Source organism: Chrysochloris asiatica, unplaced genomic scaffold (assembly GCF_000296735.1).
Source record: "Chrysochloris asiatica unplaced genomic scaffold, ChrAsi1.0 scaffold00067, whole genome shotgun sequence".
NCBI lineage: Eukaryota > Metazoa > Chordata > Mammalia > Afrosoricida > Chrysochloridae > Chrysochloris > Chrysochloris asiatica.
In genome coordinates, this window is record NW_006408585.1 from 2,825,933 (window position 1) to 2,839,160 (window position 13,228).

General features: G+C 38.0%; 1 protein-coding gene across 2 annotated transcripts in view; it reads left to right on the plus strand.

The window, feature by feature from the left end:
• KCNH5 (potassium voltage-gated channel, subfamily H (eag-related), member 5) overlaps positions 1-13,228 on the plus strand; it is a 608,817-nt gene that overhangs the window by 68,131 nt on the left and 527,458 nt on the right. For both annotated transcript variants that reach the window (XM_006864573.1, XM_006864574.1), the window contains exons 3-4: positions 1,706-1,812; positions 11,992-12,120. In XM_006864573.1, the coding sequence (XP_006864635.1) occupies positions 1,706-1,812; positions 11,992-12,120 (236 nt within the window). The remainder of the gene's footprint in view (positions 1-1,705; positions 1,813-11,991; positions 12,121-13,228) is intronic.

Consider the following 13,228-nt stretch of genomic DNA (forward strand, 5'->3'; position numbering starts at 1 on the left):
GTGTGGTTACGAATCGGGCTGCGAACCTTAAGGTCAGCGGTTCGAAACTACCAGCCGCTCCGCGGGAGAAAGATGAGGCTTTCTACTCCCGTAAAGATTTGCACCCTCGGAAACCCTGTACAGGGTCGCTATGGGTCGGAACCGACTCGACGGCACTTAACAACAACAACAACTTGGTGGTTGCAAATCGGGCTGCGAACCGCAAGGTCAGCAGTTCGAAACTACCAGCTGTTCCACGGGGTAAAGATAAGACTTTCTGCTCCCGTAAAGATTTACAGCCTCAGAAACCCTGTACAGAGTCGTTATGAGTCGGAACCAACTCCACGGCACATAACAACAACAACAGCTATCTAGAGGGGAGTCCTGGTGTGGCACTGTGGATTAATGCGCTGGACTACAAAGTCAGTTTGAACCCCAAGGTCGATGGTTGAAGCTCACCAGCCGCTCCTTAGAAACCCTACAGGTTCGCTATGGGTCAGAAGTGACTCGACGACACTTACTAACAACAACAAAACGATCTACAAGACTCCCTGGTGTGGTGCTGTGGGTTAATAGAATATATATTTTTGATAGACTTATTTTGCTCAACATAATATCCTCCAGGTTCATCCACTTTGTAAAATGTTTCAGAAACTCATTTTGCTTTTTAACTGGGTAGTATTCCATTGTACTAGTACTACATTTTACTTATCTGTTTATCTGTTGATGAGCACTTGGTTGTTTCCAGTTTTTGCAATTAGAAATCATGCTGCAATGAATGAACATAAGTGTGCATAGGATTGTTCATGCCGATGCTATTCGAGCTCTACTGTCTAGATCTAAGAGTGGGATTACTGGGTCAAGCTTTTCACCTGTGTCATTTCTTCATGGAATCGTTGTCTTTTCCACACCACATTTCTCACTTATGCTGACAAGTTCACCTTCACTAAGTTTCTTTGACTGCATATCTTAAATCTTCTGAATGACAAGAATGCTGACATTTCCACAGTCATCTCTTTCTTATATAACTTCATTTCTGTTCAATTTGAATTTCACTTCCAACATTATTATTTTTCTTTCTTTGCTGCAATTTCATCTTTGTTGAGTAGTTCTTACTTTCAATGATCAATTTTAATAAAATATCCTATGGATTTATCACTGGATGATACAGAAACAACACAGCTGCATGCTTTGCTTGCTGTAGCTGAGCTGAATAACAGATGTCCTGCAACCAGTAACTTACAGACTTTGAAAAAAGTGGTGTGGTTGGTCAAAATCATAATGATCATGTTATTTACTAGTGCTTTATGAACTGAAGAGTAAGCCATGCAGTTTATACTTTATGTAATTATTCATAGTTTATATACTGTGGTAATGGAAATCTAGACTATATTGTTGGGAAATTGGTGTTATTGAAATATATTTGACATGCCTGTATATCACAAGTGTGTAAAGGGAAGACTGCCTGCCTTTGTGCTTGTATGTGTGTGTGTGTACATATGAAGTGTCTACTAAAATTAGCTTTTTGCTAACAGTTGAACAATCAAATATGTAATGCCTTGATTAAAACATGACTTATATGTCTTAGTTCATTTCTGTGGGAGCACTGTTACAGTTTCTAACTAAATTTGAATAGTTAATAAAACAAAGAGGATTATATGATTTTATGTAACATTTGAAAAGCAACACAAAACAGAAATGGACTTTTATTTTATTTTGCTTTCAGTTTTATGTATGGGGAATTGACTGACAAGAAGACCATTGAGAAAGTCAGGCAAACTTTTGACAATTATGAGTCAAACTGCTTTGAAGTTCTTCTGTACAAGAAAAACAGTAAGTATCTGGATTACCAATAAAATATGCCACCTCTTCATTAATGTTATGGTTTAATGTTATGGTGACTGAGCTATAATGTAGAGGTAATGTAGATCTCCTTCTAGAATGTAGAGTTCCTTCTCTTGGCAGAAGTGGGGCACGCTAGTGAAATTAGTTAACAAAATTCATAAATTAATCTACCTAGGAAAAGCAATCCTTTGAGGAATGGAAGAAAACTATGGTGTAGTTTAATAGCAACTATTTTGTGTATGTGTGCCAAGGAGCTATAGAATCTGTAAATAATAGTCATGATAAAGATTCAATTATGTGTCATCAACTAGAATGACAGAGAAATTTTCTTCTATTTTTGAATATAGGAAATGGTGATTGTTATTATTGAGAATGTGTGATTCTCTTTCTACACAGCAATAGGAAACGTGAACATATGGTATCTGCTTGAGAGGAATCTTTACTAATATGATTTTTTGCTAGAACTCAGACTGTCTCGTGTAGAAGCAGTTGTTAGCTTCAGAATGGCATTCACATCTGGTATTTTTATTGATTGACCTGAGGATGGAATTTGTGAGTGTCCAGTTGTACATTTTATACTAAAATGAGACCTCATTATGTATACTCTCTATCAGGCTGTGGGGAGAGTAACAATCAAATGAAAAATAAGCTAATATATTAATCAAAAACAAACTAGGACTTTCACCAACCAAATCCACTTTCCTAATCACTTTCTTCAGTCACTAGTTTTTATATTTCTTTGCTGCTTCCCTACATTTACCAGTCTTTTCTTTAAATCAACAGTTACTTCATAAAATGGGTCAATTTATTTTGAGTTAATAGCAAATAATACCAAAGCTCATTATTATCATTAGTGGAAAATAATGGTTTTTTAAATTCTTTGCATTTTGTGTTTTGACTTCAACAAGAAACATTTATTCCATGATTGGTGCCTGTTGGATATTCTGAAATGCAATGTATCCTTTCCATTTTATGGAAAACATTTGTTCCCTCTGAAAGACTTGGAATGGCTATCTGGCTTCTCTTTTCACTACTATTCTATTTACTAGTAGTCAGTAACCACAGGCATTGCTTTGGAGCAGTGATTTTCCCTTTGTACTTGGCAATGGGAACATTTGTCTTTAGTGGTTTTACCTAAGGAATGTCTTATCTCTCATTTGAAAAATCAAGGATGAAGAGGTATCTCTGTTCGAATTCATAGCCAAATGTTAGATTGTCTTGTCACCCAGGAAGCAATTTATTCGGAAGAGAAAGTGGTTTCTGGGTCTTTTCAACCAAGTCCAAACACAAAAGGAGGACCCATATGACCAAACCCCTTCATTTTTCAGGTAAATTTGATATTCCTCGAAGGTTTAGATATGTACCCCAGGTATAGCAAGTAATTTAAGATTATACCATTTACTGAGACCATTTACCCTGACATTTAAACAAAGTAAAGAAATCTTTGCCTGATTATAAAGCATCAAAGTCAAGTCCTTAATGTCTGGATTTCTCAGAAACACCTTAATGAAATTTCAGTTGTCTTTCTTTCTTTAAATCATGTTATCTGTAACTTAAATTTTACATTTCTGGAAATCTTCTTGAAGTATGGTCAGGTGCTTTTCTTTATTTTAATGTTTTGAGATAATTATATTACCTTTTTAGGCCTGTCTGATTCTTTTCAGACCCTGGTGGCACATAGGTTAAGTTGTTAGACTATTAACCAAAAGGTTGGTTGTTCAGACCCACAGGAGAAAGATGTGGCAATCTGCCTCCTTAAAGGTTGTTGTTACTAAGTGCTATTGAGTCACTTCCAACTCATAATGACCTTGTATAGGATTTCCAAGGAATGGCTGGTGAGTTTGAACCACCAACCTTGTGGTCTGAACCAACTTTGTGGGCCTGCACTTATCGTACAGTGCCACACCAAGATTCCTTCTTACAGATTGTTGCTATTGTTAAGCGCCTTTGAGTTGGTCCTGACTCATAGCAACCCTGTATAGGGTTTCCGAAAAACCTGTAGCAGTTTTAAAGCGCCGACCTTGTGGTTCAAACCGACCTTGTGGTTGAGTGCTTATTTGAAAATGCTACGAGGGAGTTCTCTGTCATGTAGGGTCATTCTGAGTCAGAAGTGACCCAGAGATAATGGGAATCTGTGTTGTTGTTGTTGTTGTGTGCCGTGGAGTCGGTTCCAACTCATAGCGACCCTGTACAGGGTTTCTGAGGCTGTAAATCTTTACGGGAGCAGATAGCCTCATCTTTCTCCCGCAGAGCAGCTGGTAGTTTCGAACTGCTGACCTTAAGGCTCGCAGCCCGATTCATAACCACTACGCTACCAGAGCTCCTTATGGGAATCTGTGGTGGTGGTTATATGCTGGGGAGTTGGTTCAGTGGGTGTCTGTAGATAGTAGGAAATCTATTCCACTGGTTTAATATAGGATTGTCTATGTATTATAATGGAGTCCTGGCATAGTGCTGTGGGTTAATGTGTTGGACTTCAAGGTCGATTTGCATCGCCACTTCAGTGGTTCAAGCTCATCAGCCACTCCTCACAAACCCTACACAAGATCGCTATGCGTGGGAAATGACTCAATGGCACTTAACAACAGCAACAATGTATTATAATGGAATTCTACTATATATAAAAATCAGTTCCTTTAAATGTTGTAAATAGTTTTCTGAAAAACTTTTGAACATTAACTGAATCTCAAAAAGTGTATTTTTGTGCCCCTTTCCCCATGGAAATTGTTTATATATATATATGTAATTTTAATTGAAGTCTTTGTGTGGTGCTGCAGGATAAGCACTGGGCCACAAGGTTGGCAGTTCAAACCCACCAACCACTCCTTGGAAACCCTATAAAGGGTCGCTCTGAGTTGAAACCAACAGCACTTAACAACAGCAACAGCAACAGTCTGAATTGGGTGAAGATTTGCAGATGTGTATGAATTATCTAATAAACTTAATTTTTAGAGCAGTTTCAGTTTTACAGGAAAGTTACACAGAAAGTACAGAGCGTTCTCATATGATTCTTCTCTTTCATTATTAATGTCTTGCATTAGTGTGGTACAAGCATGAACCAGTATTGATAAATTGTTGTTGTTGTTGTTAAGTGCCGTCGAGTTGATTCTGACCCATAGCGACCCTGTATAGGGTGCAGCTGGTGAGCTTGAACTGCTGACCCTGCAGTTCAAACGGCTTTGCAGTCTGACATGTTAATCCACAGTGCCACACCAGGATACATTACTATTAACTAAAGTTTGCAGTTTACCTAGGGTTCACTCTTTGTGGACCAGATGTCCAGTTCTGCGGTTTTTGATGAATACATAATGTCATGGACCCACCATGATTGTGTTGTGTTGAGTATTTTCATTGCCTTTACAGTGCCCTGTGCTCCACTCATTCTTCCCTTTCTGTCTCTCACTAAAACCCTTGCAATCCACTCTTATTTTTACCATCTCTACTTTGCCTTTTCCAAATGCTACAAAATTGGAATAAAATATGTGACTTTTTCGTATTATCTTTTTTCATTAGCATTATGCATTCAATTTTTCTCCATACTTTTCTTAACTTGAGAGCTCATTTCTTTTTACTGCTGAGTAATATTCCATCTTATGGATGTACCACAGTTTCTAATCTGTTCACCTAGTGAAGGGCATCTTGGTTGTTTTTAAGTTATGGCAAATGCGAATACGATTGCTATAAGCTAGGCTTCTATGTGGTCATAGCGTTTCTCATTTGGATACATTGTTGTTGTTAAGTGCCATCAAGTCAATTCAGGCTCATGGGTTTCTTAGGCTGTAAATCTTTGTGGGATCTGAAAGCCTCATCTTCTTCTCACATAGCAGCTGGTGAGCTTGTAGTTCACCCTAACCTACAAAGTCGCCTCACTTCCCATTTGGGTAAATACCCAGAGAAACTATTGCTGGATGATATGGTAAGTTTATGTTTAACTTTATGAGAAACTTCCAGACTGTCTCCTAAAGAGGCACTCCCATTTTTCATTCACATCAATCATGAATGAAAGTTTCCTTTGTTCCACATCCTTGCCAGGATTTGGTGGTGTCAGTGTTTTGGATTTTAGTCATTTTAGTAGCTTTGCAGTGGTACCTAACTGTTGTTTTCAATTTCCCAGTGCCATAAAATGCTGATCATCTTTTCATATGAGTATTTTCCATTTGTGCATTTTTCTTTTGATGAGTTGTCTGTGTAGCTCTTTTATAATTGTGTTATTTTCTTACTGTTATGTTTTGATATTTATCTATCAGATAATTGTTTTGCAAATATTTTCTCGAAGTCTATGGTTTGCCTTTTCATCATCTTAACAGTGTCATTTTTCAGAGCAGAAGATTTTAATTTTAATGAAGACCAACACCAAATTTTATTTCATGTATTATACATTTGGAGCTATACCTAACAAGTCAGCGCTATGTCCAAGGTCACCTAGATTTTCTCTTACATTTTCTTCTACAGGTTGTATTGTTTTGTACCTTCTATTTCAGTCTGTGATCCATTTTGAGTTAACTTTTGTAAAAGATATGTTCAGCGTCTAGATTATTATTAATATCTTTTCATGTGTGTATCCAGTTGTTCTAGCACCATTTGTTGAAAAGATTGCTTTCTCCATTGGATTGCTTTTGTTGCTCTGTCAAAGATCAATTGACTATAGTTGTATGGGTGTATTTCTGTGCTCTCTATTTTGTTTTTGGTCTATTGCCTTTCCACATAAATTTTTGGATCAGTTTGTCAATATCCACAAAATCACTTGCTGGGAGTTTGAGTGGGATTGTGTTGAAGCTCTAGATCAAGATTGGTTGTGATTTATTTATGTTAGAAAGAAAAAAAAAACAAAACATATGTCTGCAAAATAATGTCTGGGAATGCCTGAATGCCAAGTTCTCCTAACACTTCCATTAAGCAATTAGGTTAAACACCATTTGCAAATGGGGAAATTAAAGATCTGATTAATATGTGCCATGAATGACAGTTCAGTTTGTACTATCCATTCTTTAGGTCCAATATTCTGATTAGCAGCGGCCTGTTTCTACTCTTGTAAAGAAATTGTAGCTCTGGGTGATGGTTTAAAATGATCTTTTCTATGTAAAAAGGAAGGTCTGTGAACACTGGGTCCACTCTAAATAATCAAGGCCAGGATACCTCCCCAACTTTCCAGTAGCAACAGACCTCTCTGCCTAACCCGCCCAGAGTCTTTGTTCCCAAAGCCCAAAATCCAGAATGTGAAGGATTTTTTACCAACTGTATGGCAAATATTCAGACTTCTTGGGGAAGTCTGACCCTGTGGCCTATCTTGGAAAAAAAGAAAATCTACTGTGATGTCTGAAAGCAATTTAAAAACTGCTCTGGTTCTATGCCAACATTTCAGAAGTTTCTGTTTTCACAGTGAATCACAAAATCTAACGTTAGTTCTTTCTGTGCAGGTTTCTAAAAGACCTTGGAAAACTACTTATTTTTAATGCCCCTTTTTCCTGTGTTTATGACCCCTTTGCCTTCACTGACAAGCTCACTGTGTTGGATCAGTCACAGGTCATGTATCTGCTAGCAGCTGCATCTGTGTCTGTCTGTTGATGTGTAAAAGTATGCACATCACTCACAGTTCCTGGACACACTGTAGGAAATAAGAAAAAGAAAGTAAAAAAGAAACCTCTCTGGGAGTTGGTATGATTGTTTTTCAAGGTACCTGCCTCAACCTGCACTCATTTTACAGACCCCCTGGGGTGGCAAAAGATCTGGGTGTCAGAGCTGAATGTTCTCACAGAAAAATCCCCTATTAAATTCTCTGACCTCTTGCGTCCAGTGGTCAAGAATAAATGGCAAATTCCCCTTTTTGGTATAGGTATTGTTAGTGCTAGGTGCCAGTGAATTGGCACTGACTGAAAGTGACCCTATGCACAACACAACAAAATACTGCCCAGTCCTGTGCCAACTTCACAATCATTGCCCATTGCTGCCGCCACTGTGCCAATCCATATATTTGGGAGTCTCCTTTTTCTCTGACCCTTCACTTTACCAAACATGATATCCTTCTCCAGGGACTGGTCCTTGCTGATAATATGTGCATGTATGAGAGATGCAGTCTGCTCATCCTGACTTCCAAGGACCATTCTGGCTGTGCTTCTTCCAACACAGATTGATTTGTTCTTTTGGCAGTCCATGGTACTTTTATTATTCTCCTCCAACACCATAACTCAAATGCATCAATTCTTCTATGGTCTTCCTTATTCACTGTCCACTTTTCACATGCATATGAGGTTATTGAAAATGCAATGACTTAGATCAGGCACACTTTGGTTCTCAAACTGACATCTTTACTCTTCAACACTTTAAAGAGAATTTGTGCAGCAGATTTGCTGCACAACACTTTAAAGAGATTTGTGCAGTCAAAAATCATTTGATTTCTTGACTACTGCTTCCACAAATGTTAATGGTTGATTCGAGAAAAATGAAGTCTTTAACAACTTCAATCTTTTTTTCTATTTATATGGATGTTATTTATTGGTCCAGTGTTAAGGATTTCTGATTTTTTTTTTTTTTTTTATTGAGATGCAACCCGTTGTGAAGGTTGTAGTCTTTGATCTTCATCAGTAAGTATTTTAAGTCCTCTTGGCTTTCAGCAACCAAGGTTGTTTGTATAACTTGTATATCACAAATGTGGTGTTACTAGGTGGGGTTTTTGGCCAAAGGTATGGAGGTGCAGCTTGTTTGGTTTTCATTGGAAGCCAATAAGAAGCTATTGATCTTACCTTGAGACTATATTGATAGTGTACATGTCACTCTCCAAATATCAAATCTGACCGAAAAAATGTATGTTTCTCAGGTAGTATATTTAGAGGGACTTTATTTTGCTGTGGCTTAGACAGAATATGATGTTTTACAATGTGGAAGCCAAAGTTAGCGTTCTTGAATTTCTTTGATGATTAATACTTCCTCAAACAAAAACAAAACAACAACAACAAAAAAACCCAAAACTGCTTACAACCTCCTTGATTCCATCTTCATGCACTTCTGAGAAAGTAAACTTATTTGACATTTCAGTTTCAGATTATCCAAATCTTAAGCCTTGAGTTCTTGGAAGCCTTGTGTCCTCTGGAGTTTGCAGTAGTCGTTGTTTGAAGAACAATATGACAGAATCCAGCATCATGCTCTGAGTGATAGAGGCAGGAACCACTGGCTTCGGAAGACACCTGAGACTCTTGAGGACTAGAGACATATTTTCTTTTCCCTTTGAGGCTACCTTAAAAGCTTTAGGTAGAGCCCTGTGTGCATCAGGCATCAAATGTTACTGATGTTCTTTCTGTGATGTGAAAGAAAGCAGTTGGGGTCACAGAGTCTCCCATTGCACCAATGAGAAAGTCTTGTGATTGAGATAGCATTTCAGGTATTACTCAAAGCGGAATACTTGTCAAAGTGTCAGGCAGGCTGTTCTAGTTAATTGGAAACAACCATGGACTGTCAAAGTGGGAAAAGAGAGTAGCAGATAAGAGAAGTCATGCTTGGGAAGCCAATCCAAGAAAAAGCTGGTGAGAGCAGCACTGGTCTAGGGACCCAAACCTAAAGGTGATGTGGAGTTAAGTAGCAAGATTGCTTTTAGGCTCTTGTGTCTCTGAAGGTACTAGTAGCATCTCTCTATGGAAGGAGAACAATAAAAATGCTGTTCATATCTATGAGTTAATGAATGGTCCCAATTAGCTGGTTATTTATGCTAATTCACTTTAATCCTTACAATGGCCCTGTGAAATATGGTACTATTAATGTCCCCATTATGTACAGATGAGAAAACCTAGGCTCATAAATGTTAAGTAACTTGCCTAGTGTCTAGTTATTAATAAGTAGTAGAGTCCTGATGTGGCGCTGTGGTTTAATGCACCAGACTACAAAGCCAATAGAACTGCAAAGTTGGCAGATCAAGCTCACCAGCTGCTCCTTGGAAACCCTATACAGGGTAGCTATGAGTCAGAATTGACTCAACGGCACTTAAGTGTAGAACCCAGATTTAAAAAAAAAAAAAAAAGTTTTATTGTGAATTATGTGATAGTTTACATGGGATAACATTAGTTTTACATTCATTCTATCGTATATTGTTTCATTGCCATGGTTTACAATCCTCTCCATACATCATCAACCAACCAAAGGGTATACACTGCAAGCCTGCACCCTGGTCGTCAGCACACAGCCCCTCTCCCTCTCTGGGTCTAAAGTCCCCAGCTGCTCCATCTCTCCACATCATCGTCTCTGCTTCCATCTCAGGCGTCACTGCTTCTCTGGGTAGGGTCCCGCTCGCCGCTCTTCTCCCTTGATGGGCAGGGACCTCCACTCCTAGACTGAAAAGTTAATCACTCCCCTCCTTTTGCTACAAAATGTCTACCTTAACATTTCCAACCCTCACAATCAGTCCTGATAACAATTATTCACTATTGCATCACAAGAGACCCATCCGCATTTCATTTCATCAGCCCTGCCTAGACAGATTGGATACTACTCAGTGGAGATTCTACCTTCCTTCACGCCCTCTGAATCTAGGTTTCCTCTTAAAAGCTTGTAAGCCAGTCACTTCTTGCCTTTGTAACCTCCCCATTTTGGGTAGCCAATGTCCAAGTTCCCATCCCTGTCTACTCTGGGTATGGAGGGGGTGGGAAGAACCCAGATTTTTCTGATTCCTAAATCTACTCTATTAATTACTTACTTCTCAAAGTGAGTCAGTCATTCATGAATATGGTAAGTAAATAAGAGTTACACTATGTGCTTTAAGTGGAGTCCTGGGTTGTTCTGTGGTCTCTTTGGTGCTGAAATAAAACTCAAGCTGCAGTTTCCTGTTGCAATTTAGAACTGATCTCTCTTCATGTTGGGCCAACTTCTTTTGCCCTGAGAATTTTCACTCATCTTGTTGGTTTAAGACAGTCTTAATATTTCTACATTCAATGCCTTCTCACCTGTGCAAGTTGGATGTGATGAAAGACAAAATTCATACTACTCCTGACATGTGTACCTCTATGTTTCCTGTGTCCTTAAGTAAATACTTGAGCTATTCTTGGCTCTTCATTTATCTGGTCATATTTATCTAAACTTTGCTGCTCTTGTCCCACCGTTGTCTCTTCTTTCTTCTTAACATTCCGATTCTTTGCCCTGTCTTTAGTCATTTTCCAGCTGAGCTAACGGAACCTACTTATGATTCTACAGCTGACATCTTTCTCCATAATGCCACTTGTTGTTGTTATTAAGTGTCGTCGGGTCGATTCTGACCCACAGCGACCCCATATAGGCTTTCCAGGGAGCAGCTGGTGAGCTTGAACCACCAAACTTGCAGTTCAAATGGGTTTGCAGTCTGGCACATTAACCCACAGTGCCACACCAGGACTCCATAAGGCCACTGGTGAGGTGGAAATCAAAGTCAACATTTTTGCATTGCCTTTATTTCAGTAATTCCTTTAAAATTTTTATTTACAAGTTCCTCACTGCTCTTAACCTACTTTTGGCAGGTTCTCTTTCCCAACTATACCTGTCATTTCCACCATATATTTTACCAGTTTCTGTTGAGCTATTAGACAAACCTCACAGTTCCATTGGTGATCTCCTCATGGCATCCCTAGCATTTTGTTTAGATGCTTTATGATGGGAAAAACCCTCTGTTCACTTGCCAAAACAATGCTTGTTTTTTTTTTTTTTTTAGCCTATGCTTCTTCCAAATTTGCTAAATGAAACTATAGCCTGAAAGTCAAAATAACTCAAGAATGACAGAAAGTAAAAATAAATCAAGGCATAGGAGTAAAAACAGTAAGATATCTAGGGAAAACTAGACTCTGCTTAATTTTGGATGAGGTGTAATATTTTTAAAATGAAATACAATTTCAACTTAATAATAATAACTCAGTTATCACTCAGATCAATAATTATTTGAGAGTACCTTGTTTTCCAGGTAGGACAATAGATTCTGAGTATAATGCTGAAATGATAATTTAGGTTGAAAACTATGTTTATTAAGTTTTGAACAGCCAATAGTTGAAAAAAATATGAACAATTTTAAACATTTCTTTGCAGGAATTCAAATTCTGTTGTTTTGGTAGTAATTGTTGGGTCTAGTAATTGGCGACAGAAAGAAGAAACATATCTCACCTGAGGTCATATCATGCTCTATTTTCCTTTTTCTTTTTCTTTTCTTCCTCTCTGTAACAGGAACCCCTGTTTGGTTTTATATGCAAATTGCACCAATAAGAAATGAACATGAAAAGGTCGTCTTGTTCCTGTGCACTTTCAAGGACATTACATTGTTCAAACAGCCAATAGAGGATGATTCAACAAAAGGTAATTTTCAATAAAATGATTACTGTTCAGAATAGAGCTGTCACATAAAGACTTCATTATCATTATTATTACCATCATCATCATTTTCTAAACAAAATCTGGTGGCTGAACTGAAAAGCACAATTTTGCTTTGTGGTCCTTTATTTCCTTCAGATTCACACGCAGATCCAGTTTATTCAGTTACATTGTTTGAATGTATTCTGCAGAGCTGGTTCCTACTCATAGAAACCCTGTTATTGGGTTTCTGAATGCTGTGGAGTTGGTTCTGACTCATAGTGACCTTGTTGCAGGGTTTCCTGAGACTGTAAATCTTTGCAGGAGCAGAAAGCCTTGTCTTTCTTCATTGAAGCAACTGGTAGATTTGAACTGCTGACCTCATGGTCAGCAGCCCAACTCGTAACTCACTACACTACTAGGGTTCCATAAAGTCGGGATAGATAGTAGTTGGTTCATTTAAATATAAAGAACCCCGTTGGCATTATGTGTTACTGCAAGGTTGTTGGTTCATACCCACCAGCTGTTGTCATTGTGTGTATCTACAAGGTTGTTGGCTTAAACCTACCAGTTGCTCTATGGGACAAAGATGTGGTTGTTTGCTTCCGTTAAGATCTATATCCTTGGGAATCCAAAGGGGCAGTTCTACTCGTTTTAAATGGAATAGGGATAATTAAGATAGGATAATGACATTTCCTAGAGTGTTGTTAATTTAGAGCTAATATCAAGGATGTTTCAACACTTTTTACCATGAAGAACTTTAGAAACAAAAAGTTTACATTATGGGATAATTTGGGTGAAGTTCTCTAAGAGAAACGTTGGCTTGAATTACTTTGAATTGATTAGACTATGATCAATGGTCATTTTCAAGTTTTGGTTGCTTTAGATAGAAAATTTTCTTTTCTCTCGGGTAAGTGATTCTGGATTACACAAGGAAAATTTTGTCAGTGAGAAAGTGAATAGAAAAATCCAAACATCTTGACTGCAGTCTACTTCTTCTTCTTTTTTTAAAATGTTTTATTGTGAATTATGTGATAGTTTACATGGAAGAACATTAGTTTTACATTCATTCTATCCTATATCTTCTCATTGCCATGGTTACAATCCCCTCCAT